Source organism: Pholis gunnellus, assembly GCF_910591455.1.
Source record: "Pholis gunnellus genome assembly, chromosome: 3".
NCBI classification, from domain to species: Eukaryota; Metazoa; Chordata; class Actinopteri; order Perciformes; family Pholidae; genus Pholis; species Pholis gunnellus.
Genome location: NC_136529.1, coordinates 10,052,687 through 10,078,465, shown reverse-complemented (window position 1 = coordinate 10,078,465; position 25,779 = coordinate 10,052,687). Strand labels below are relative to the sequence as shown.

The 25,779-nt window shown below is 42.4% G+C and overlaps 1 protein-coding gene across 1 annotated transcript; it reads left to right on the top strand.

The window, feature by feature from the left end:
* Positions 1–23,948, top strand: LOC306694362 (guanine nucleotide-binding protein G(s) subunit alpha-like). Its single transcript, XM_079157165.1, has 12 exons — positions 1–1,570; positions 3,569–3,641; positions 6,897–6,951; positions 7,206–7,325; positions 10,466–10,563; positions 19,771–19,825; positions 20,508–20,581; positions 20,797–20,855; positions 21,109–21,229; positions 22,198–22,328; positions 22,547–22,614; positions 22,811–23,948. The coding sequence occupies exons 1-12, from the start codon at positions 1,432–1,434 to the stop codon at positions 22,955–22,957; spliced, it is 1,140 nt and encodes a 379-aa protein (XP_079013291.1). The 5' UTR covers positions 1–1,431; the 3' UTR covers positions 22,958–23,948.
* The last annotated feature ends 1,831 nt before the right edge of the window (positions 23,949–25,779 follow it).

Below are 25,779 nucleotides of genomic sequence, written 5' to 3'. Positions count from 1 at the left end.
TCTATCTCAATGTACAATTCTCAGAGAAAAAAGAGGGTAAGAATAATTCAGAGTAACACCGCAAAGAAACGATTCTCATTTCCCCGACCGGCTCACCGGAGCAGACGCGGCCTCTCGGCGGTAAAGCAAAACAAATGTCTCGCCGTTGGACCAGTGAGTGAAAACACCGCGGTACGTTCATGTATCATGCACATGTAACCACAATCTACCGTACGGACTCACGGGGAGAGACTTGACAGCGGGCTGTACCTGCGCCAAACGGGGACATAACGGAGGATTTTCTACGACTATCACCTGGATACCGCGTCACATTCAAGGACATCTAACTGCCAAAAAAAACAACTGCCTTTTGCTCGCGCGGACAAGCTTTTCCGATGTGAGGAGAAATACAAATTAACGTGACAGAGAGAGAGAGAGAGAGAGAGGACGGAGAAGCGGCCTTTTTCTCTGGGCTCTGGTCAAACCCTCCGCAAAAAAAAAAGAAAAGCAAGCACCAGCATCTGTTGAAGGGGAGAGGAAATCATTTTGACATCGACTAAAAACAGGATATTATTGATAACGACTACAACTCCCCTCCTCCCCCCAAAAAAGAAAAAAGAAACGGTGTATAATGTGACGGTTGTGAGAAAGAAGCCCCGGTGAAGCTGGTGATTCACATCCCGTCTTTTTAAGAGCAATTACATTCATTTGTTAGTTGGATTTGCAAACACCCCCCCTAAAATAATAACTTAAATATATATTTAAAGAAGGGGGGAGGAAGAAAAGGGGTCGATACAAATCTGGTTGTAAGTGTAAATGAATTGAATGGCAGTGTGAGATATCTGCCGAAGATGGGCTCCGGAGGAGACGTCTGTTAAGAACATTAATCATAACGTGGAGAAAAAACTATAGTATGTGTTCTAAACCCGGTGTTTAAATAAAAAAATATACATTTTAAGGGAACGGAAACACGTTCATTCATGTACATTGCAAGGCTGGCAATTCCACGTCCACTCTCGTATCAATGTTGATGACTTCATTGCGGATTTACAGTGAAAAACACGAGAATCGAGCGTCTGAGAGAGAGAGGGCGGCATCGGAGCTCTGCTGCTCTTCTTCTTCTTTTTTTTGGAGTGATCTCCTGTTGATAAATTCCCAGTAAATAGCCACATCCCTCGATCCATATTGTGCCAAAAGCCCGGTGGAGCCCACCGTCTACTACCTGACAGCTTTTTACATCTTGTGTCATCTGGCAACACAAATGTCACCCATTTTGAGCCAGGTGTTCCTCTGCTGAGCCAGTCCAGGAATTTAGGATTGATTTGACTTTTCTTCTGATCAACACCCTCCCTCCCTCGTTCCCTCACCCCCCCCCCCCCCCACACACACACACACACACACACACACATCCACCCTGCCTCCCCCTGAACCCATCACTGGGTTTTTGGGAAGATGGGCTGTCTTGGCAATAGTAAGACCGAAGACCAACGAAATGAGGAGAAGGCACAGAGGGAAGCCAACAAAAAGATAGAGAAGCAGCTCCAGAAGGACAAACAGATATACCGGGCGACCCACCGGCTACTGCTATTAGGTAGGTGTCTCTACAATTCACCATTAATGTGTGTGTGTGTTCAATTAGGGCCCATTTTGTGCTGAATTGTTGCATCCTGCAAAACAATACCAGTGTTTTGTTTTTTTTTACCTGTGGATATAAATGTAATAGATCCCTTTTTTCAGATTGTACCTATGTTTAAAAAAATCAATATATGATGCAATGACATGATGTCACTACAGCACCAGTGTCTTGACACAGGACAGTTGAAGAGCCGGTCTGTCTGCTGCTCTCACAGGTCATTACGGAGCATGATTACAGAACATGTGACAGACAGACAGACAGACAGTGAGACAGACAGAGGGACAGACAGACAGTGTTACAGACAGACAGTGGGACGGACAGACAGACAGTGGGACAGAGGGACAGACAGACAGTGGGACGGACGGACAAACAGACAGTGGGACAGACAGACAGTGGGACAGACAGACAGAGGGACAGACAGACAGTGGGACAGACAGACAGTGTTACAGACAGACAGTGGGACGGACAGACAGACAGTGGGACAGAGGGACAGACAGACAGTGGGACGGACGGACAAACAGACAGTGGGACAGACAGACAGAGGGACAGACAGACAGAGGGACGGACGGACAAACAGACAGTGGGACAGACAGACAGTGGGACAGACAGACAGAGGGACAGACAGACAGAGGGACAGACAGACAGGGGGACAGACAGACAGACAGATGAAGGCAGCATGCGGGGGCTGGGGGGGCAACACCAACAGGCGTGTAGTGTGCATTCACCTTCAGTCGTTGGGCCTGTAGGCTCCATGTTTGATGCCATGTTTCAGATTACGAGCTCACCTTTTTGCGTAATCCTCTTCACACCCGCCGCTCTGGAAATGTATATTCTAATCAGTCGTTGAAAAAAAAAAAAGAAACGCTCTACTATTTATAATTTGATGAGTCTATTTCTGTCTTTATCGTCCAGGCCTCTACGTCCCGCCAAGCCTCTTGTAGTGCGGAGGGCAAATTAGGATCACTATGAGGATTACTAGCTTCCCTTAATGGGAGTGTCCCGTTCATGCTAATCTGAAATCGATCCTAGATTTGTACACTTACACTCGGGCTCTAAGGTGCAGGCCTGTACCCTAGCTCCTTGTGTCCAGGTGAGGAGATGTTTTGGCCTGCCTTCTGTTATTGTCAGTTCGCTAGGACGCATGAAGGACCTCTTTGCTTTTCCTCACGAACATCTGTGAGCGTCTAACGTGTTTTATCATGGCACATTTATGGAGAATGACATCTTAAAAGTATTTATCAGGGCTCAATTACATCTTTGACAATATTCTGAACTACTCTCGTCCACCAGTTAGACAGATTCCTCCCTGATGCTGAGAGCCCCGCTCACATCTGGAAGCAGTGGTGGAAGACATCCTCAGACCCTTTGCTTCAGTAAAAGTCCTACACTCAACCTCCTACCTAAACTGAGAGTATTATCAGCTAAATGTACCTAACGTATGAAACGTGCTCATTGTAGAGAAAACGCATCACATTATGGGATTGTTAACACTTATGCAACAATGTATAAGTAGCATTTTACTGTTGTAGCTTTTTTTTTTTCGTCTACATTGTTGGGACTTTTCTCTTGTCTGCTACTTTCTGAATTAATTGCTAGTTTTACCTCTTCAGACAGTCGGTTTAGAGGAGAAATCTGTGCTTTTGGTTGATCTGCTTACAATGAATAGACAAATGAAACAAGGGGCTCCATCTACACACTGTCAACATGTCTAAAGGTTTGGGATTACTGGTTTTATCTTTAGCAGTGTGTTGTTTTTATAATCTTTATTTAAAATCCTTAAAAAGTAACTAGTGCCCTTCACAGATCCAGCATTCAATGACACAAGCTGTGAACCATCACCCACTCGTTTCATGGATCCCCATTCTGGATGTTTTAGTCTTTGCTCTTTTAAAGGAGTTTTTTGTGTTAAACTCTTAATAAACACTTGTTTTTCTGTCCTCTTTCCGCTTTCAGGGGCCGGTGAATCCGGGAAAAGCACGATAGTCAAACAGATGCGAATACTGCACGTTAATGGCTTCAACGCAGAGTAAGTGTTGGTCACCCTAATCTCACACACCTTCAGCTCACTACATCACTAAACCACTAGGACATGTTTTTAGCGGTTTTATTTACAGACTGTAGGTGAGAAACTGGTAATTAGGATACTTACAGGATCGGATATGAAAATATTTGTTGACCAAATGCCTTGATGATGTGTTTTTGTGGAGGACTACTGGTGCTTCTACAAGATATGACGTGAGGACTGAGCTTTAGTGGTATTAGTGGCATGCAGGTCTGCTTCAGTCAGCTAGAAGCATGAAATGAGTTGGTTAGTTTGAAACTTTATTGTCAAATAACGACAGTGAAGACAAACAACAGGGCAAAGCTTTAAGAATGAGCATGGATTTTTAAAGACATAGCTACTGTTATAGTATACAACGTTAGATTAAAAAAATGTATATTTTAAATATTTCTCACAGTAAATTCTCAGTAAATGTCTCTGGGTTTTTGAATTGTTGGTCAGGCAACACAAGACTTTTTGATAAAGTTGTTTTGAACTTTTTTTCCCCGACAATTCTTTGACATTTCATAGACTAAATAATTACTTTATCAATCGAGATTAATAGGAAATATCACTATAACAATGATCCAATCCGAGACTCTATTGCAGTGGTCCCCAAACTACGGCCCGCGGGCCGGATGCGGCCCGCCTCCACATTTGGTCCGGCCCCCTGAACAATACCAGAGACGCATTATGATTTTTTTTCAGTCTGCACAATTAATCGAATTTTAATCGCGATCACGATTTTGGCTGCCACGATTAAATGAGCATGATCGTCTGCGATATTAACGTTTAAAATACGTGCTCTGCTACATATCAAATCAAACGCTTCCTGAATCAGCCAACCACCAGGGGGCGAACGAGATGAGAGCTGTCATGCGCGCACCCTGTAGAAGTAGAAGAGTAGAAGAAGTAGAAGAGCCGAGAGACGGGAGCTTGAAGGACGAGTACTTGTGCTTAATTTATTTACACGCCGGCATGTCATGTCTGTCACTACATGGTCGCGCGTTTTCAATTCCCCTGCTCTCTGTATCGCGCACGGCGGTGTTCCGCCCCGATCCGCGCGCACGATGCAACAGTCGCTCACCTGCGAGTAGCACGCACGTAGCACCCCCCCCCCCCCCCCCCCCCCCCCCCCCCCCCCCCCATAATCGGGCCCCAGGTCAAACGATATGCTCAGTGATGTGGCCCTCACAGGAAAAAGTTTGGGGACCCCTGCTCTATTGTATCTCAATCTTCATGATGTCCTTAGCGCCACAGTACTAACAATAACCATGTGTTACTAATCTCACCATTCTTCTAGCTTAAATATTATAATGTAGCTTTCCTTTTGAATCTTTTTCCTCTTATTTTCTAACGTGACATTGAACTATAATTGTACTGATTATTAGAAAGAAACCTTAAAGGGATCTTAATCAACTGAAACTGATCACGCGGCTGGTAAACAAATATTTTGGAGTAAATAAAAACGTTAAATGAATGCGTTATCTGTTTGAGGTTTTCATGGAAACATTGCCCCGGCTGCTTTTAAGCCACCCTGCCTTGTGAATTTCCTAAAACTCAATCCCAAGTTGACGCAATGGAAACAATAGTGACATTTTTCTATTCTTGATCATCCGATTCCTAGAAAGGTTTTTTTCTTTTGGGGGGGGGGGGGGGGGGCAGGGAGCATCATCATCATGCGCTTATTTTTGGGTCACATCAAACAGTTGCTGCTCACAGACCCAGACGCTCTGGTGTCCACAGTCCCGTTTAGCTCCGGGGGAAATTGTGGCTCTCTTTGGGGCCCGGAAAGCCCCCCCCCCCGGGTACAGGGTAGTGCCAGTCAGTGCCAGATGATGGGAGGATGAGGACAAGAGCAGAGGGTGTGACACAGGAGGGATGAGGGCGAGAGGAGCAGTGTTTGTTTCCGTTTTATAATCTTATTAAGGTCCTAGAGCAGGAATTTAGTCTCTTTGTTGTCAATTTGAATGGAAAAAAAGGAACGAAGAGCCGAGGCGAGCTCTCTGGAAGCCACTCTTAAGTTCAAACGTCTCCTTCCCTTGAGGAAATGATCAGATTGAGGATGTTTCTTTGCCATTTTGTGAAGTAATCTGAAATCTGGTTCCTTTGGACTTCATCCCAGCTGCTAGAAACCAGAGACTTTGAGGCCCTCTGTTGTCTTAGAGCATCTCTTGTTTATTCAAATATATATATATTGTAAAATCGGGCTGCAGGTAATAATTAGTTTCATTATTAATAAATCTGCTAGTAATTGTTATTCAGTTTCACATTATCTTAATTTAGGTTCTAAATATCATGTCGGTATCACCCAATAATAATAATAATAGACAATTCAAAATGCTCACTAACAAACAGAGAATTGTCTCGAGGAAATATGAATACCGTCTCGAGGCTGAAACTTTGTTGTCTTCACAACATCTATCGTCTGGGTTTTGATTACAGAACACATTCATCCATGCTTTTAATTTGAAATCCTCCTGCTCACATGTACTGCACAGTGCCCTTAAACGTAACAAACATGTGTTTTATGCTTGGTGTTGCTCTGGTATTCTGGGATGTTTTGCTGTGGGTCATGCAGCAGAAATCCCTCCATGCAGGTACCTGGTTGTGTGTAAGCAGCTCGTTGTTTCATTTGGGGAATTTCAGGACCAAAGCTCACCTTCAATTGTCAAGCTTTCCTTTTGTCTGGTTTCTGAAAAGACACGTGTGACGTTAGATTACATACATTCAAGTGCCAAGCTGTGTGTGTTTGTTTATATTGGGTTTAGAGAAACACCCTAACATGTACAGTGAAAGTCTGTGTTACTTTCTGAGTTCTGCTGTTCGTATCAGCAAGTTATACATTCAGGAGTTGCACTTGGTCAGCAAAATAAAGGTATCTGTGCAGCTGGAGCCGCCATAACACTGATGTCTGATATAATTCACCTCCAGTTTTTGTTACACAGCAAATTCCAACCAAAACCTTTTGGCTCTACGACAGAAGAAACAAAACATTATTTATCTTATCTTGGAGTAATCGAGCTGTTTTATTTTTTGTCATGTATTTTATCCTTGTTTGCTTTTACAGCTGATATATTTCCGGCTTGTTGGGGATTATTTTCTCCAGTTCCCTGTGGAGACTTTGGAAATAGTCACGTTTTATTAACATTTAAGCAAAGTGAAGGTCTATATTCACCGTTAACCTTCCTAAATGATGCTTTTGTGTACAAAAAAATAACCCTTGTTTGCTCTTCACAGGGAGAAAAAACAGAAAATTCACGATATTAAAAACAACATTAAAGAAGCTATAGAGGTAAGAGATTGATCTTTTGACCCATTTGTAACACGTTTCCTTCTGTGTTTCTGAGCAAATTCAGAGATTTTCCCATTTTTAGGGCTGAATAAGGAATTGATGATAGATTATTATAAATGAACTCAACAACTGATTTTCTGAATGCTTTTAAAATCTAGAGTAATGAACTTCAGACTATGCTTAACCTTCAAAATGAACACGCAGCACATTTAAATGAAACTCTTTGTTTTATGAATTTTGTTCCCTCCATCCAGACGATTGTGGCTGCCATGACTACGCTCACACCGCCATGCCAGATCGCCTGTCCTGCAAACCGATGCCGTATCGATTATGTCCTCAACCAAGTCATCCAGAAGGACTTTGAGTTTCCTTCGGTAAGTTGCACTTTACCTCCGACTCTCTGACTTCTGCACTAGTTTTTCTTTTCCTTTTATCAATTTTAAGTCCCACTTCATGCTAATAACCTCTTTCTAACGTCATCTGGAGGTCGATGTTGTATCATCGAGGTAATGCACCTTATTACCAGAGGCAGCATTTGGAAACATTTTGGTTTGGAACCTCCCATGCAGCCGTCATGCGTCTCTATAAGTCCACCGGGTGTGTTCGCGCAGGGATTCAGCAATCAGCAGGTGTGCTTCCGCCTGGGAGGCTGTCGATTGAATGAGCCTCTCACCTGAGAGATCCGCTCAGCCCATTAACACTAATTGTGTGTAATAACCCTCGATGTGTGTCAAGGGACCTGTCCTCCAGAAACACAGAGGCTCCCCCCCCCCACCCCCCCACCCCCCCGAGCTCTACGAGACTCAAAAATGGTAGTAAGAGCAAACCAATTATGATGAAGTTCTTCGTTTGAGCTGAAACAACAATGATTAGTTGATTGATGGCAAAAATAGTCGGTGACAAGTATGGTGATTGATTTAATGATTTACGTCATTTTCAAGCTGAACGCTAAAAACGAAAAAAAAAGATTTGTTGCTTGTCTCTGTTTTACTTTAGTGAAATGTTTATGTTTTGGAGTGCTGGTCAAACAAAACAAGACTTTTGAATATATGTCATATTCTGCATTTGGAAATTGTGAGGAATCGATAATGAAAATAGATTTTTAGTTCAATGTGAAAATTAAAACATTCTTATTATATTTCAGTATATGAATAAAAGGACACAACCAGCAGTCCAACTCCTAATAAATCAAACTCATTTTACATTCTAATTAAGTTCAAATGTCTTATTTAGATAGATGGATACTTTATTCATCCCGCAAGGGGAAATTTGTTCGCTACAGCAGCAAAGATATATTTAAGCCATCAAAGAAAAATAAAATAATTAAGTATAAAAATGCACATTATATACAATAAAAAGAACGAAGCTTTACTGGGAAATGTGTGTAAAATCTATTATATGATGGCACAAAGGAAGTGCGTTCGCAGATTTACCAGTTTCACAAATTTAAACTAGTGATACGTAGCTTTAAGTTATCAGTGGAACCAACATTTAGAGAATAGATGTGAAGTAGAAGAACTCCGTGTTGAAACGGGCCGTTTCCAGCAGCAGGGAGGGTATTTGTGTGTAAGCAACACGAAGTCTCCTGACATTGTCTCCGTTACTGAGGTGTTCATGTGGGGTTGTGGAGGGTTAGAGCAGTGCTACAGCTGTTAGTTTAGATGTTGAGTTCAGCACACTGACGGCTGGTTACCTGAAGCCACGTTTTAAGGAACCATCGGTTCCCAGAAGCAAAAGGTTTGGCTTCTCCATTCGGCCCGTTGAAGTGAACAGGTGGTTGTTAAGGAAATGGAATACAGTAGAGAACTATTTAATAGGCTCGGCCTCTCCTCCTCCTCAGCCCGCTCCCCCTCTCCGAGCCTGAGGGCCCACTGGAAACCAGTTGGACTGGTTGACTCTGCCTTCAGCAGAGGAGGAAGAGAGGGAGGGAAAACAATCACACAGCCTGGATTCAATCTCCAAAGTCTTGATTTCCTTTTGAGCTTCGTTTCTAATCCGTAATCCTTTTTAGTTATTATTCACAACAACGACAAAAAAAAGTTGACAAAGGAATGGTACCGAGGTTATTTGCTTAGACCGGTTGCTGCCGTGCCCACATCTCATTGTGGTTGCTCATTAAGAGCAACAACATGCATTCACTAGTTAAAAGAACTTTAGTCTATTTCTGTCTGTAAATGACCAGGGACACTTTTCGTCCCGGTTGGTATTGAGGCCTCCTAGTTTTAGCTAGAATCTGACTTCAGCTCTCAAGTGAATAGGGTTAAGGAAATAAGAGCAAAGGATGACAAAGATAACACAAATATGAACGTTTTTTGGTTGTTGTTGCTAATAGGTCAACTTTACTGTTATGCTAAGTACTCTGTCTGCAAATTAGACTTTGTTTACCTCTTGTATTTTTATCCCTAATCATGTTTGGGGTAAAAATGAATCAGTTCTTTCTCATGTTTCACAGTTTTGTAGTGAGAAAAAAAGTAAATATCTGACAAACAGCACTGCTGCTTTTAAACGGACCTCGTCTCATTTATCCACCTCAGTCGTCACATCTATTTTTCCCCAAACGTATTCGTCAGTGACATGTCGGCCACCGCAAAACCTGCCCACTCTCAGTCCCATCAAGTATTTCTTTTCGGGCTGTACGCAGTGTGACTGCAGGGCTCATAATGGCGTATCTGTGCTGTATGTGACCCGCTGTAGATGGTAGTGAGGAGATAGGCCCCTGTGTAGTGACAGCCGAGCCTTGTCTCCGTACAAAGCTCTCCGTTTCTTCATGAACTCGCTGAACTGTTCTGTTTCCTGCCTCCGGCCGGAGCCCCGCTCCTCTGCTGCTCCTCTCCTCTCCGGCCGCTAACTACAAACTAAGCCAGCGAGCACCGCCGCCTCCCTCCATCTGTCTGTAAACGTTGTCACCCATCAAGACTTTGACGGGAAATGATACCAACTCGCTCCCACATTACCATCCACCAATGTGTGAAGTCGGTCATTTGTTGCTTTAACACAATTTCTCTCCTCTTTTCTTTCCTCCTCTTTTAAGGTTCCAACTAACAATCATTTTCCTCATCAAATGATCTGCTCATTGTTTTCGTGATGAATCTTTTTCTCTATAAAATATCAGAAAATAGTGACGGATGCCTGTTATACGTTCCCACAGCCCAAGGTGACACGTTCCGATATGTTTTCATTTTAACCGTACAAAAATATTCAAACTGCTGTCATGTAATACAAATAAAAGCACCAATTCTTGACATTTAAGAAGGAAATGTTTGGTCTTTTTGCTTTTAAAAAAAAAACTATTATTAATTTATCAAAGTTGCTGATTCATTTTCGGTCGATCGACGATTAAAACCTCAGGAAAATGTTGAGTCTTCTCCCTCGGGGCTGTCTGCGAGCAGCTTAGTTCATTCGCAAACATTGTCTAAATAAGCAACCTGCATTTTTTTCCAACAATTCACCCGACATCCTGCCAAGTGTTTTAGTAGTTTCTGTTGATCCAGACCCCTCTTTTCTTTCTCTCCAGGAGTTTTACGACCATACAAAGATCCTCTGGCAGGACGAGGGTGTGCGGGCCTGCTGGGATAGGTCCAACGAATATCAACTCATTGACTGCGCACAGTAGTAAGCCCCCTTTCCTTTCCTTTCCACCTTCATACATGCACTTGCATTCAAACATACACATACATCTAAGTGGAGGCAGACTTCCCTTTTCCTCTCTGTGTCACTTTAGTCCACGCGCATATATAATCACACTGTGGGGTGTTTGGTCGTTTTCGGCCTCTGCTTATACTGTGAGGGCAAAGTGCCGAGCTTCATGAGGTGACCGTGAATTCTGCGCTAGCTACTCGGTGTGTCTGTTCTAGTGCGTCACAGCACGGACAGTAAGCCGCAGTGTCCACGTGTTGCGCTACCATGAAATACACCAGGTCTACATTTCAAAATGTCCAATACTTTGGTTTGTCAGCCGCAGTTTGTGTTAAGTGCTAATTAGAACATGTTAGCTTGCTAACATGCTAAGCTAAGATGCTTAACATGGTAGACAGCAATCTAAACATCACCACGTTACAGTTGATATCGTGTGCATGTTGTCATGCTGATGTTAGCATTTAGCTAAAAGCGCCACTGTGTCCAAGAACAGCGACTCGGAGCAGCTGGACTGCAGACTCTATAGTGTGTTGGACTTAAGTGAAGGTCTACGGCACAGAGGAGACCGTATTGGGGTTGTTTTTGGTCTTTTCCGTGAGATTTAGTGAAAAATAGAGGTTGTCCTTGAATTGATCCTTTAATAGTTTGTGGCCCTCGGTGGCAGATCGTCCTGCTCTGTATTGAGCAATGACAAACTGTTATGTGACGGTAAATAACTAGCGTTTCTATTAGGTTGCAGTGAAGTCGGTTCTCAGCAGTTCTGCCAAACAGCTAAGACACCGAGCTGCTGGTTTGTCTATGTGCATGTCTTTGGTCGGTGACAGCGATTTATTTGGTGCTGTCTCTGCTGACTCTTGTCAATTTCAGTGTTTTATGTATCAAAAGTATTTGCCACGAAGGCCGAGACGTGTTTGATCCGTCAGCCCTCCCACCAAAAATACTTCGGTTTCCCGAACCTCCCTCGTCACAGCTCTCCCTCCTCCGTTTCCAAACGTTTTCTTTTATCTTTTCTGGGGTTTTTTTCTTATCCGCCTTTTGATCCATCAGGCCTGCCTCTGTTATAAGGCATGCAGTGGTCACATGTGTGTGTTGTGTGTTAAGTAAAAGTCCTGCATTCAAACTCCTCCTTAAGTGAAATAACATGAATATTACCAGCAAAATGTACTTAAAGTATTGAAAGTAAAAAAGTGCTTATTCTGCAGAAAAATGTCCCCTGTGAGAGACATATACAATACTGGTGTATCAATTTGGAAGTAACAGTAAACTGTCATAGCTGGATGAGCTCGTCTTAACTACTCTATGTAAAGGTTTAGTCCAGCTGTTCCCAACCTAGGGGCCCGGACCCTCCGAAGGGTCACAAGATCAATCTGGGTGGTCGTGAGATGATTAATGAGGGTGGGGAAAAAGAGGACAAACAAATAAATGTAGTGGAATAGAATTTGAATACTTCTCTCAAAAATATAGCAGAGTTGTAGTAAAAAGTAGAAGAAAAAAAGAAGCGCTCAGGTGAAGAACGAGTACCTGCATGTCTGCCTGTGTCCTTGTCACTGAAGACACATGCATGACATGTGTTTAGTCACTTAAGTGTGTGGTACTCTATGTTTTTGTACAAACCCTCCTACCGTCCTTTTGAAATGTGATGTGTGGACAGAGAGCGGTGCAAGCTAACGCAGAGACAGAAGCATTTGAAAAGAAAAAGAATTACAGAGACCGATTGAAATAGAAAGAGGGCTTCCCTGCATTGCAGGATCTCTCCTCTCCTCTTCCTCTCTCCTCTCCTCTTCCTCTCCTCTCTCCTCTCTCCCACACCCAGCAGCCCCAGTGTTATGGATCAGATGCTGGGCTGGGTGGCCAGACCGGAAGTGCTCCCCTCCCCCCTCTGTGTGCTTATGTAAACGGAGAAGCAGAGAAAGAGAGAGGGGAGAGCTATTTTTAACCCGGGCAGGCTGCAGAAGGAGAAAGAATGAGCGAGTGTGTTTGGAGAGAGACAACTTCAGCATTATTGATGAAGGTTGTTTGCAAGAAAAGGAAATGTCAACCTTGGATCAGTGCGGGGCAAAAAGTCAGGACCACCCCAACAACAACAACAACAACAACAACACAACATGATATCCGATTCATGTCCTGATAAAAATAGAAAAAGGGAAGAAGAAGTTGACGGGGCAGTGATGCTTAGGTGCCTCTGAAGTCACTGAAGCTTCCCAAACTGAGTTTTTGCTCTGTCACGCTCCTATATGATGTGTTTTTGATGTTTTTTTTTAACACTGTGTGTGGTCGCACACTTTGTTAGCAAGGATGTTGTCAGCCTTGATTACATGTGGACGTTCAACTGTAGTCAATTCACATATAAAGTCCAAACAATGTGACTGTGTCCCCTGACAAGATGGAGGTTTCTGTTGCTTCATCCATACTGAGATCATAACTCTACAGTTGTAAGAGTGGTGATAGAAGCCTTCTGAACTCTTTACCTGTGACATGCTCTTGACAATGCAGCAACAAGTATTAGTTTAATGTGTATATGCATGATATTCAAGGTGCCAGAGCATTTCCTCATTTGATTGTATGAAGAAGGCCTTGTTGTCATGAGCATGTTTAGTGGCCTTGTTGTTGTGCTAACTGGTCAGCCTTACTTGCTTGGATATATTAAGGCATAATGCGGCTATATTCAATAATTTTTATAAGAAATTGATATTGTCTTAAGGTATACAGTACCGTTAAACTCTATTGCCCAACCCTACTGTTGATCAATCATAAAGACTTTTATGAAGCAAGAAGGCCAAACATTCATTGGTTCCAGCTTCTCAGATGTGAGAATTTGCTGCTTTTGTTTTGTTTGGGCACAAAACCCCAAATGCATACAAGTAAATAAAACGGTGCTCACAATATAGAACTATTTATCAATTTACATTGTTTCGTTGTGTGAGTAGCTGCGTATTGGAGATATCGGCCATCAAGATGTCGGTCTTCTCTCGAATAAAATGGAACCAAGTGGCACTCAAAAATACATTTGGATAAAAACTCAACGGCGATGTCTCCTCTCAGAAATCATCACCGAGTTACTGCAGATGATCCACAGACCTGGTTGTGAAGAAGGAAGTGTGCATCTACTCATGGACGAGAGACTCGTAATGTAAACCATCTCGATTGATGAATAGCTCTACAGGCATGGTGATAGTTTAAAGTGGGGGTGCCTAATTGGTGACAGACAGGTGGAGGTATGGTAAGTGAATTTGTCACTTAATTAACGCACGTTTCTCGCAATGTAGAGCCTTCACGTGACCGGTACAGCTGCTCCCTCACTATAAAGATCCGTGTATATTGCAGCGTATATTGCAGTGTTTCCCACGGAGCTTTGTGAGATTGCGGTGGACGAACCTCGGACGTCTGGGGTGGTCAGGCTCATGCTGCCCCGTGAGAGAATTATGTACATATTAAAGTTAAATGTATCAATCTGGTGCACTTATAGAGCAAAATGAAGAGGCTAGATCGACGTATAGTTGGTAAGTTAGTTTGTTACTTTCCTTTTTTTATTTAGACCTTGCACCAAGTTTTGATCAAAGACTTCAAACCAACCTTATCACAATGAGTAGATTAATATATGAAGGAAGGTAGAGCTGTCCCTCACCAGGTGAGATTAGAGGATGGTGTATCTTGTGAAACGGGAGAGGAGGAACGTGACGGACCGTCCCGTACATTCAATGGGTCGCCTGGCTGTGATACCAGCCGCTGTTTGTTATCCGTCCATTCTCTGAAATCTTCGCCCGGCGATAATATACCGTTGTGTGCCGGAGTCCCCCTCATTTACTTCTCCGGCATCCTCCCCCTTCTGTCTCCCCCTTCTCTCTCTGTCTCTGTGATGTGTAGTTGTGTTTCTGCAGGGACAGAGAAAGGCTTGGATTTAGTCTCTGACTCATCGCGAGGATGGAGAGGTGGGGGGGGTGGGGGGGGGGTGTTTAGAGATGGGCCAAGAAAAACTGAATATTTAGTATTTTTGGTGGGGGGGGGGGGGGGGTTTAGTGTCTATATTTAGTGTGGTGTGATTGTGAATGTGTTTAAAGCAGCAGATGTTAAACTGTGATTTGAGTCTGGTACACTTTAGAAGTGATGAAGGTGAGCGAGATGTCTGAATGCTGCTGTTTAACCGGTGTTCCCAGTATAGCGCTACTCTTTCTCTTTCTCTTATTTTGTTTTCGTTGGTCTTGTGTAATTTGTCCATTTTTGTGTGTAATATTTTTGTTTCATTTCCTCATCATCATACATCCTTCTCTTACTTTTAGTCTTTGTTGTTTTATTCAGTTTTCCTTCCAACATGTGTCTTCGTCCTGTCATTTTTTTTTGTTATTCTAAACTTTTCTTTTTTCTTTCTTCCATTATTTTTTTCTTTCCGACTTCTTTTTTCTTTTAGTTTCTCATCTGTTTGTTGTGTGGTTTCTCTTTCATATGTTCGTCTTTCTTTCTGACTTTTCTTTCGTTAAGTATATTCTTACTTCACTTTTATTTTAATTTTTCCTTTCTTTTCTTAACTTCTTCATTTTCTTCTTTGTTCCTTTTTTCTTTCTTGCACTTCTCTCTTCTCTTCTCTTCTCTTCTCTTCTCTTCTCTCCTCTCCTCTCTCCCTGTGTGTGTGTGTGTGTGTGTGTGTGTGTGCCTTTGTTGCTCGCTCTGTTTCTCTCCCCCTCTTCTATCATTCTTTCTTTCCTCTCCTCTCTCCCTCTTTCTGGCCTCTCTCCAGTCTCACAAGATTTGGAGCCGATTGTCTATTTATAGCGCCTGTGGTTCTGTCGCCATGACAACCAAGCTGTTGGCCAGGGCGCCAGGGATCTATTTTTGGAGCAGCGCTGTAATGTCAGACACAGCCTCCTCTCTTTCTCTTTCTCTCTTTCTGTCTGTCTCTCTGTCTGTCTCTCTCTCTCTCTCTGTCTCTCTGATGAGGGGTCGGCTGGTGAAGCCTTTGGTTCGGTCGGCTCTCAAAGTGAAGCGTTAACGTACGGAGAAACAGTAAAGACTTGTGAATCTTTCCCCCGTTCAGGAAGAGCAGAGTCCATTCTCTGACTTTTGTGACTTTGGTGTTTTCGAGGCTTGTGGAGCTTCAGTCTTTCTGTTGTCAGAGTCTGATTTCAGTGTCCTGAAAGAACTGATTCAAATGTGTTTGCAGTGCTTGAAACTAAGATGTGCAATTTAGCGTGAACACTTCATGATAATAACAATAAGTTGGATGAACTTCTTAATGAGAAGGATTTCATAAAAGCTGTCTTTTTGTGTTACTTAAAGTTTAAACAAGGGCTATATGAAATAAATGTACTATTTTAACTCCATATTAAGTATAAATATAAGTGACATTTGTACTAAACTATTTTTAGTCTATTAGTGACTCATCACAGATATATCTAAGGAGGGTCTGTATTTAAACCCTCCTACCTGTTGCTAAGTGTTACCTAACATTAAACTATTGCTCTTTTTATGCTGAGCTTTTTAGCGAGTGTGCGAGCGAGATATGCAGGGCAAAAGTCCCCAGATGTTCTTTGTTTGTATCATAATAAACCATGTAAAAAAAAAATGCCCAAAACTTTTGATATGTTCGCACGAGGTGAATATTAAATGATTGAATCAGTAGCTTCAAACCTGCTTATGTTATCTTATTCATGAAGCTAATAATTCAGCCTATTTCCAGTGCAGCTGTACGTGTGGAGGCCAGACGAGTCAACACTGTCACAAGAGTAAATCCTAGAACTGAAGATGTGTACTCGCTCATGATCTGGGTAATCCTTTGTGCTAATGCTGCCACTTTACCAAGATGAGTTCATGCGTTATTGGATGGAGGGTTATCAGCTGCTGTTGATGCCTCTTAAGTCCTTCCAGCATGGAATGTTTGGGAATTTACAGGATCAACTAAATCAAAGTCGAAGCAATTTAGACTTTGAGCGTCCGAAGTGGATGTAGTTTAAACACGTGGCCTCCTGCGGGAGTACGAGACATATTTTGAGAACTGTCTGTTTGAGGAGGAAGCTTTAGATATTACATGAATAAAAAGAAAATTGCACAAGTACATTTTGTTGCCTCTTAAATTTGGGAAATTATTCATTTTATTTTTAACATCTAGTCTAAACTGGTGTATTTGTTGTGAATTTTACTAAAGATTTATTTTTAAAGTGTCCAGGGTCATCTAAAGCAATACAATAAAACATATTAAAGTACATAGATATTGTTGGACCTGCTATCGGCTATACCAAAGTGAAAAGCAGGCTAAAAAGAATAGACTTGATCCTTTCTTGTAAACACTGGGGTTATTTTCACTCACCAGACAAGAGCCCTGTGTGTGTGTGTGTGTATATCCAGAGTTTATCTCGGCCCGTCTGCTACCCCAGAATAACCCTGACAGGTTATTCATAACACCGCAGACCTCTCCGTTACTGGGGCAGCCGCTATAACTTCCTTCATCTTACTAGGCGCGGTTATTATTGGCGCTATACTCCTATTAATAGGGAGAACTGCTAAAAACTGAGCGGTGTGTTTGTCCTGGGCGTGACGCCGCCTCACACCACAGCTGTAGACAAACACCAGTTTGGCCTCCGCAGTCGGCAGCCATGTTAAGTCTGTCGGCTTTTAAGATTTTGTTACATCCAGGTTATTTATGTGCCGTGGGAGCTCGACGCGCAGGATGTTGGAGGTGGGTGAAGTTGTTTGGAGCTGAATAGTTGTCCACCGAGGACTCCAGGTGTGCCCCGGGAACAGCTGAGCCACTCGGCCCCTGCAGAGAGCCGATGGTACCAGACTGCTTGATTGTGTGTGTGTGTGTGTGTGTGTGTGTGTGTGTGTGTGTGTGTGTGTGTGTGTGTGTGTGTGTGTGTGTGTGTGTGTGTGTGTGTGTGTGTGTGTGTGTGTGTGTGTGTGTGTGTGTGTGTGTGTGTGTGTGTGTGTGTTTTTATATAGCGTGCATTTGTGCGGAAATATGCACGTGGGCGTCTCTTTGTTTCCCAAACTTTCTGTCCTCTTCTGTTTCTCTTTTAGTCTCACACCGACGCTCTCTTCTCCCCGACTCTGTCTTTTTTGTTTTCCTTTCGTCTGTGCGTCCGTCCGTCCGTCCAGTGCTGTAGCTTCCGCAGACCCCCCCCCCCCCCATGTTCCTCTCAGTGTTACCTGCAGCCCTCCTGTCACATTTCACCCCTGCCTGCCACATTCCTAGTTATCTCAGAGGGGGTTGCATACCTTCGGCCTGAGAGGCAGCTACTAGCAAGCGTCTTGCCTTTGCCGGGCAGACGATCAGTCAAAGCAGACAGCATTGCAAGAAGCCTTTCTTTAAAGAAATACAGCAATTTATTGCTTGCAACTCCATTGCTGCTGTTTGCATACATCTGCTCTGTTGTGACCCTTTACATGTTTTATTTGTTTTATTTTAGAGGCCTGAATATGTTTGATATCGAGTCATTCACAAGCAAATATTAAAGGCAAATTTTTTCTTCTGCTTTCCCATCACTTTAATTGTGTTGCAACCCAGAGAGAGTTTTAGTACTGCTGTGTTTCATCGGGCACTGGTTGTTTTAATAAGTGGTTCTTAAATGAACCAATCAGAATAGTGAATCGTTAAATAGGTAAAGACAGTAAATACATTTTTAAAACGTATTTTTACCGCCTAATCCACCATGACGGGAGATTATGTTCTTGTTTATCCCCAAACTGACTTGAGATGGCACTTTTGATCATGATGGTGCTGAAAATGCAGTCAGGCAGGTAGTTTACATATAACAATAATACTTGTTTGTTGTGATTTTAACGTTCTATGCCTTAATGCTGTATTTTGCCAATGTGTTAAATTGTATTATTGTATTTTTGTGAATTCACATGACAAAAGTCGGGGACCTGTGATGACACACAAGCAAACTCAATTCAGGCTCTTTGCAGGCGCTTTACTCTGTAGATGTTTAAAAATGTGTAAACAGGAGACGATCGGTGATCTTAAATGCAGTGAGACCTCTTCATGAATGCCTCGTGAGTGCTTCTGTAGAGGATTCTTTCTCTGCTGACGTGTTGTTGCGTCGCCCTTCAGAGGATTGTTGTGGGAAAACCAGCAGCACCAGTGTCCCATCCATGCAGGCTCGTGGGACACGTATGATAGTTGCCGCCGAAGCTTAAAGATAATTACCAAATTCCTCTCGGTGTGGCCTCGGTTCAGCCCACTCCTCTGTCCACTGTGTCCATCCTCCCGCATAATGTTTCTTCTGTGCATCTGAGAGTTTTGTCTGGACAACAAGGACATTTAAAACTCTGTCTCAGTCCTCACGCGTTGTACATGAGGAGGGATGTTTAGTCTATTTAAACTTCAGCCCGGGATGCATGAGAGGAACATTGTTGTGCTCATGTAAAAGTACCTTTCTTTGATACAGTCATCATGAAAGTATCAGGGCAGCTCACACACACACACACGCACACGCACACACCTTGAAAAGCGGCAGTTATGTAGGCCAGTTCATTGGAACAATTAGCATTCATTTAGGTATGCGCTGTGCAAATCCGATGCCACCGTAGGCATGCATTCCCACCCACGCCTATACACATCGATGTGCACACACACACACACACACACACACACACACACACACACACACACACACACACACACACACACACACACACACACACACACACACACACACACACCAACACACACACACCAACACACACACACACACACCTCTCCTCCTGTGCAAGTATTACTACAGCAGCTCCATTGACGAGGCTCCTCTGGTCTGACAGAGCAAACGCTGCTGGTGACTCAGACTGATCTCCCTGTGAATTAAAAGAAACACGCCCCCTGGTGGCCGCTCAGCGACCGCCGTCCTCCATCTTTCTTTTGCTCGCACTAATGCACTGGGATGTACTTGTGTGTGTGTGTGTGTGTGTGTGTGTGTGTGTGTGTGTGTGTGTGTTAGGGGGCCATACTGTTCTCACTATGTACATCACCACAGCATAATAAGTTAGTCAGTATAATAGGATTTAGAAAATGGCCTCTGTGGTTGCGCCCACAACTGCTAAATGTATTGCAAAGATGCATTTGGCCAGTGGAAATATTGATATGTTTTACTGTGTTATTATGTATATATGATATTCTTGTTTCTTTGTATGATTATGTGCCTGCAGCGCAGCAGCTGAGATCTAACCGGCTGTATTTTTCTGTTCATGTTGCAGTTTCTTAGACAGGATCGATATGGTGAGACAGAATGACTACACGCCCACTGATCAGGTGAGATGTTCAGCACACAAACACTTGCAGCGTCATGTTAAAGCGCTCTCTGCCTGCATCTGTGCTCTGTGGTGCCAAAACAGTCAATTAACCATTCAGCTGATTGATTCATTGTTTAATTTGTTTATCAGGAAAGATAAATGCCAAACAAAGGCCTTTTTCACATGAGACATTGATTTGACATGTGACAGCATGAAGAGCACAGATGTATAAAATACAGTTAATGAAGGCTGAGCTCTGTTTAGCTGCTTCAGTTTCATTTTACGAATATTGTGCCTGTCACACTGATTTATGGGTTTACTGGGACAGTTATCGATAATCTGAAAATGTCCTATTGTCTGTATCCTAACTCACTTCCTCGGTCACTCACTCACTACTTCTATAACAGACACTATAGTTTACTTTATGGTGAGAAGGTAATCAAGATTTTGGACACTTCAACGTCCTTTTGTTGATAGATGAACCGTCTATAAGTTGACTAGTTTTATTTCATCTATAAGTCAAAAGAGACTTGTTGCCCATGAGTTTATTTCCTCTTCTTCTGTTATAGTCTCATCTTAAACCTTGTTATCCCCTCTTTTACAATCTTAGGTCCATCTTCCTGACATCTCTCTTCTACGTATCCGTTTCTATATTTATCTCAAACTGTCTAACACTGTCCTGTTCTGTCTCTGTTCTTCAGGACCTGTTGAGATGCAGAGTGCTGACATCTGGGATCTTTGAGACGCGATTTCAAATAGACAAAGTCAATTTCCAGTGAGTTACCACAAAGTGTATTTATCGCATTGTCGGGTGAGAAAGTAAAGATGTGAATCCAAAAGCAATTCTAATTGTGATTTAAATAATAAACCTCATGAATGAATGAATGTGTTTTTCCTGAAATGTTTTACTTTTATTTGATTGAGACGGTCTTGTTTCTCATCTGTTGTCATGTGACATATTTCACTTTCTTTACTTCCTCTGTCTCACAGTATGTTCGATGTCGGAGGTCAGAGGGATGAACGTCGAAAATGGATCCAGTGTTTTAACGGTACCGTTTTTGCAGCTTGAACTGCTTTATTGTAGTGATGAAACTATTTATGAAATACAGAAAGAAGATCAGTGACTCATTCTTTTGCCAGACGCATGTCTTTGTGTGTCTCTAAATCTAAAGCTAATCAGGAGTGTTGGATAGTTTAACTCATCCTCTGCGTGTTGATCGTAGCCTATAATGTTTTGGTGTGTGTGGGTGTGTGTGTGTGTGTGTGTGTGTGTGTGTGTGTGTGTGTGTGTGTGTGACACAGATGTGACAGCCATCATCTTTGTGGTGGCGAGTAGCAGCTACAACATGGTGATCAGAGAAGACAATCAGACCAACAGACTACAGGAAGCCCTCAACCTTTTCAAGAACATCTGGAACAACAGGTGAGAATCATAGATACTAATATTCTGATGGAGAAATAATCACTTGTGACGGAAAGTTTGTTTTTTTTTCGTGGTGGATGATGTCAAGTGAGTGACAAGCGTGTGGCATTCCCACACTGCATGTCACGAGCACAGTCTTCATACACACTACTGTTCTGGGAATGTAATACCAGTACAGTATTTATTAGTTAAACTGTACAAAAGTAAAGTTATACTGTTTAATGCATCTCTAAAACCTGTCAGCACAGTTTCTGCTGTCAGACACTCTGAGCGGCACTGTAGCACTTATTGCTGATGCATGAAAAAATAAAACCTCGATAAGAATATTTATTTATGTTAAACCTGAATCACCTCTTATTGGTGTTAGGCGTCTTGGGACGTGTGTTTTTTTCTCAATTAATTAATTCTATATTGTACTTTTGTTACATAGTAAAACGTATTGAGTGCCTTGTTGTCGTGAGACTGAAGCCACTCTTTTTCTCATGGCTCTTCATTTTCCTCTGTCAAGAAGTCTATTTCTTTGGTCACAGATTAAGACATTTCTGTTCAGTTTAGTTGCACCTTAATACCACAGGATCGCTTAAGTGCTATTTACCAAAGGTTCTTCACTAAAAGACAAATATGAGGGACCCCTTTAAACTAGAAAGCCTGTAGTTCTTCTGTAATTCTGCTGACAAACAAACTGAAAACGGAGGTGAAAAGTACAGTTTACAAACAGGATGCACGTATGTACAGTGGGAGAAGACGCTGATTGGATACAGAGTCCTTCCTCTTCTTCTTCAAAGGCCTCTCAGGCCTTTTCAGCCCAGCAGTCCAGAGGGAAAATGATTCCCTTGTCCTTCAGCCAGAGCCTATTAGAACATAATGCCACTGTAAAAGTGGGGACTCTCCAGCAACAGACCTGTAACGTCTTTTTGGGGGTCCCAAAAAAATCTGGCACTGACCTGAGTCTTCATTCCCCTCCACAGGTGGCTACGGACCATTTCGGTAATCCTCTTCCTGAACAAACAGGACCTGCTCGCTGAGAAGGTGCTGGCAGGGAAATCTAAAATTGAGAACTATTTCCCGGAGATTTTTCGCTACACTACGCCTGATGATGGTAAGAGGTCGACACTGATATAATAAATAATAACACACATTTGTCCGTGGATTTAACAGACACATTCAAATGGTTTGGTGTGGATGATGAGCCACGTTGCATAGTAGAAATATGCTCAGGATTAAACAACACGTAGCTCTATCTTAACCAATAAGTGTAAGATAATGGCTCAGGGCAAAAATGACTTTATTGTGACCGGATTTGTTCCTCTTCCACAGCAATACCAGAGCCAGGTGAGGATCCCCGAGTCACGAAGGCAAAGTACTTCATTCGGGATGAGTTTCTGGTGTGTACAAAGCTTCCATCCACAGTCATTTGATCAACATTTTACATTTTTAAGTAACTAAATGTACATTTTTTGGCAGTTGGACAGAATGTCCAAAGTAGAAAGACGTCACCGTTACAAGCCGTGTTGTCACAGCTCTTCGGTTCTCCTCGGCCGTGCCAACACTAACGTTTGTGTACTTTTGTGTCTTCCTCAGAGGATCAGTACAGCCAGCGGGGACGGACGCCATTACTGTTACCCCCACTTCACCTGCGCGGTTGACACAGAAAACATCCGCCGCGTCTTCAATGACTGTCGCGACATCATACAGAGGATGCACCTACGGCAGTACGAGCTCTTGTGATGGTCCGGCTTACTTATCCACCTACCAACCTACTTATCCACCCCCCAACCTACTTACCCCCCTCCTCCTCCTCCGCCCCCTACGACCAGTTAGCCAATCACTCCCTCCACTTCCCCCAACTTCACCAAACAGCTGAGCCCTCCCCTCCATCCTGATACAACTTCTCCCGGTTCAGAGAATCAGAACAGCGGAAAGACTTCTTCTTCTTCTTCTTTTTTTTTTAAAGGAAACAGTTAAAGATGCACCAACATTGTCCTCAACCATCAGCTAGGACTGACTGCTGTACTCTGCTACATTTTGACCCAGGAAAGAGGGTCGAGACTGGAATCCCTCAGTGCAGGCTATCCCTCCTTTCAGATCTCTATGTCTCTCTCAGATATATCAACACACACACACACATACTTGCAGGTACACACACACACTACAGCCATTCAGAGCGCTTTGTTAGGTTTTAATGTCTCATATCACACACACAGACCCTCTTAAAACTACGTCCTCCTGCTTTGAACAGTTGTTGGAGGCTGAATTTAATAATGTATTCTGAGAGAGAGGAGTTTATCCGCTGCGTGCTGAAGACGACGTAGGGGGAGGAGAAGAAGGGAACAATGGACATGGAGGGTTGCAAACTGATACCGAGGAGAGCTGTGAGCCTTTTTGTGTCCCGAGCAGACGGACTAATTGAGTAACGGCTGCCTGTGGACGTGAGCGTGACTCGATCATAAGACCACGCGCGGCTCACATGACTTGCTCTTCAAGAAACCAATCGAGGAGGGACAGCAGACAACAACAAGCAAGGGAAGAAAAGAAGAAATACAATGCATAAATTCATGCATACCAGTGAACTTCATGCAGAGCAAAAAAACCAAGCTATATATATATATATATATATTTATGTGTGTATATAAATATGTATATGTATATACATATATGTATGTATAAATATACAGTATATATGTGTGTATGTGTGTGTGTGTATATATATATATATATATATATATATATATATATACATACATACATACATACATACATACATACATACATACATACATATATGTGTTTGTGTGTGTATATATATATATATATATATATATATATATATATATATATATATATATATATACACACACACATATATGTATGTATGTATAAATATATATTATATATTCCTGTAATAACACAAATCAACTTTGAAGTTTTTGTTAGTTTTTACCCCATGTTGTGTGTTGGTGTACACTGTGTGTGTGTGTGATCTGCCTTTGTGCACCATTTAAACCCTCCTACCTGCACACACATACACACGCACACATATATATATATATATATATATATACACACACACACACACGTATACATCCTCGCCGCACCTGCTGCTATTTGACAACTACTCAACATATGGAAAATAAGGTTTTATTTAATAAGAAAAACACAACAGAAAAAGGAAAGCATGAAGAAAAAGAAATGACTTACATATCACGACTGGATGCAACATTATTACCTGGAACACACACACACACACTCTCACTCTCCAGCCCTCATCAGTCCCCCCCCTCCCTGTTCACACGACGTCCTCCTCCTCCTCACCCTTCGTCTTATTCTCTCACCTCTCCCAGTCCCACTTCCTGTCCTCCTCCTGGCTTTAAGTACGTCTGTCTTTATTTTACTGCTGGACTATTATTCTTGTACAGACTGTAAAATGTATTATTTTGTACAACTTTATTGAAGAAAAAAAAAAAAAAATAACTTGTAGAAGATCCCTGTGCCTTGATCACGACTGTACGTGTAAAAATGAGCTAATATGTAAGTTATGTTTCACTGCGCTGTACAGCTGGACGGGTCGGTCCCGACTCGTCCATGCTGGCTCACCCCTCCACTGGAGGCTTGGGGGGGGGGGGGGGGGGGTGTATCGGATCGGGGGGGGCGGCCTTTCGTCTGTGGCTTTAACTACGTCTGTCTGCTTAGGGTTTTTTTTTTCCCCCACATTTGTTTGTTCCTTGATTGATTTGTTTTGCTTTGACTCTCCTCTGGTTTATATAGTAGGATTTGGGGGGAAAAAAAAAATTATGAAAAAAAGATAATCAGACACACCACCTTAATGCTGTGTAGTAAAAGAGACTGAACCCTAACACAATTTAATATATATAAAATATATTTCAGATTTTATATTTTATATATATGTACTGTACACTTATATCTATCTCCCTTGTGAGCTGTCCCCCCCCAGGTTCCCTTTGCTTTTTGTCAGTAACCTCTGCAAACTTCTTCAGAAGGTGGTGATTCTGGGTGCAACGGGACGGGTATTCATTTGTTTTTCTTTGTTATTTTTTAATATGAGCTTTAACTCTTTTCAAGAAGAGGGAAATCCAGTTGAAAAACATTGCTTGTTTCTACATAAACCAAATTCTTTTTGCTTAAACAAGAAGAAACGGTTGTGTTAGTGTTTGGTTCATTCAGTATATCTGATCCTCTCTACATCTACATCACACGCACTCAGCTGCCAGTTTATTAGGTACGCTGGTCTCAAAGCACCATTCTCAAGTAAACCCTCCCTTCATGCCCTGTGAGGGGTCTTTCTTATTTTTCCATTCATATCAGTGTATGTTAGACACACCTCTCAGTAAAACATAATACAGTTGGTAATAATTCAGTTTAGCAAAACCAGAGACTGCAAAGTGCTTTTCAAGGTAAAAAATGGAAAACACACAAACAAAGACATTACATAAATACAATGTGAGAAAAGTGTATCTAATCATAAAAGAAAACATGTTACATACTGTACACACATTAACAAACCTGCATACACAAATAAATACACATGCAAA

What these genes read in the sequence shown, in the direction of transcription:
- LOC306694362 (XM_079157165.1), top strand. Translation starts at nt 1,432, where the DNA reads ATGGGCTGTCTTGGCAATAGTAAGACCGAAGACCAACGAAATGAGGAG. An exon ending in CCACCGGCTACTGCTATTAG is followed by an intron (nt 1,571 to 3,568) that starts GTAGGTGTCTCT and finishes TTCCGCTTTCAG; the next exon opens with GGGCCGGTGAATCCGGGAAA. An exon ending in ACATTAAAGAAGCTATAGAG is followed by an intron (nt 6,952 to 7,205) that starts GTAAGAGATTGA and finishes CCCTCCATCCAG; the next exon opens with ACGATTGTGGCTGCCATGAC.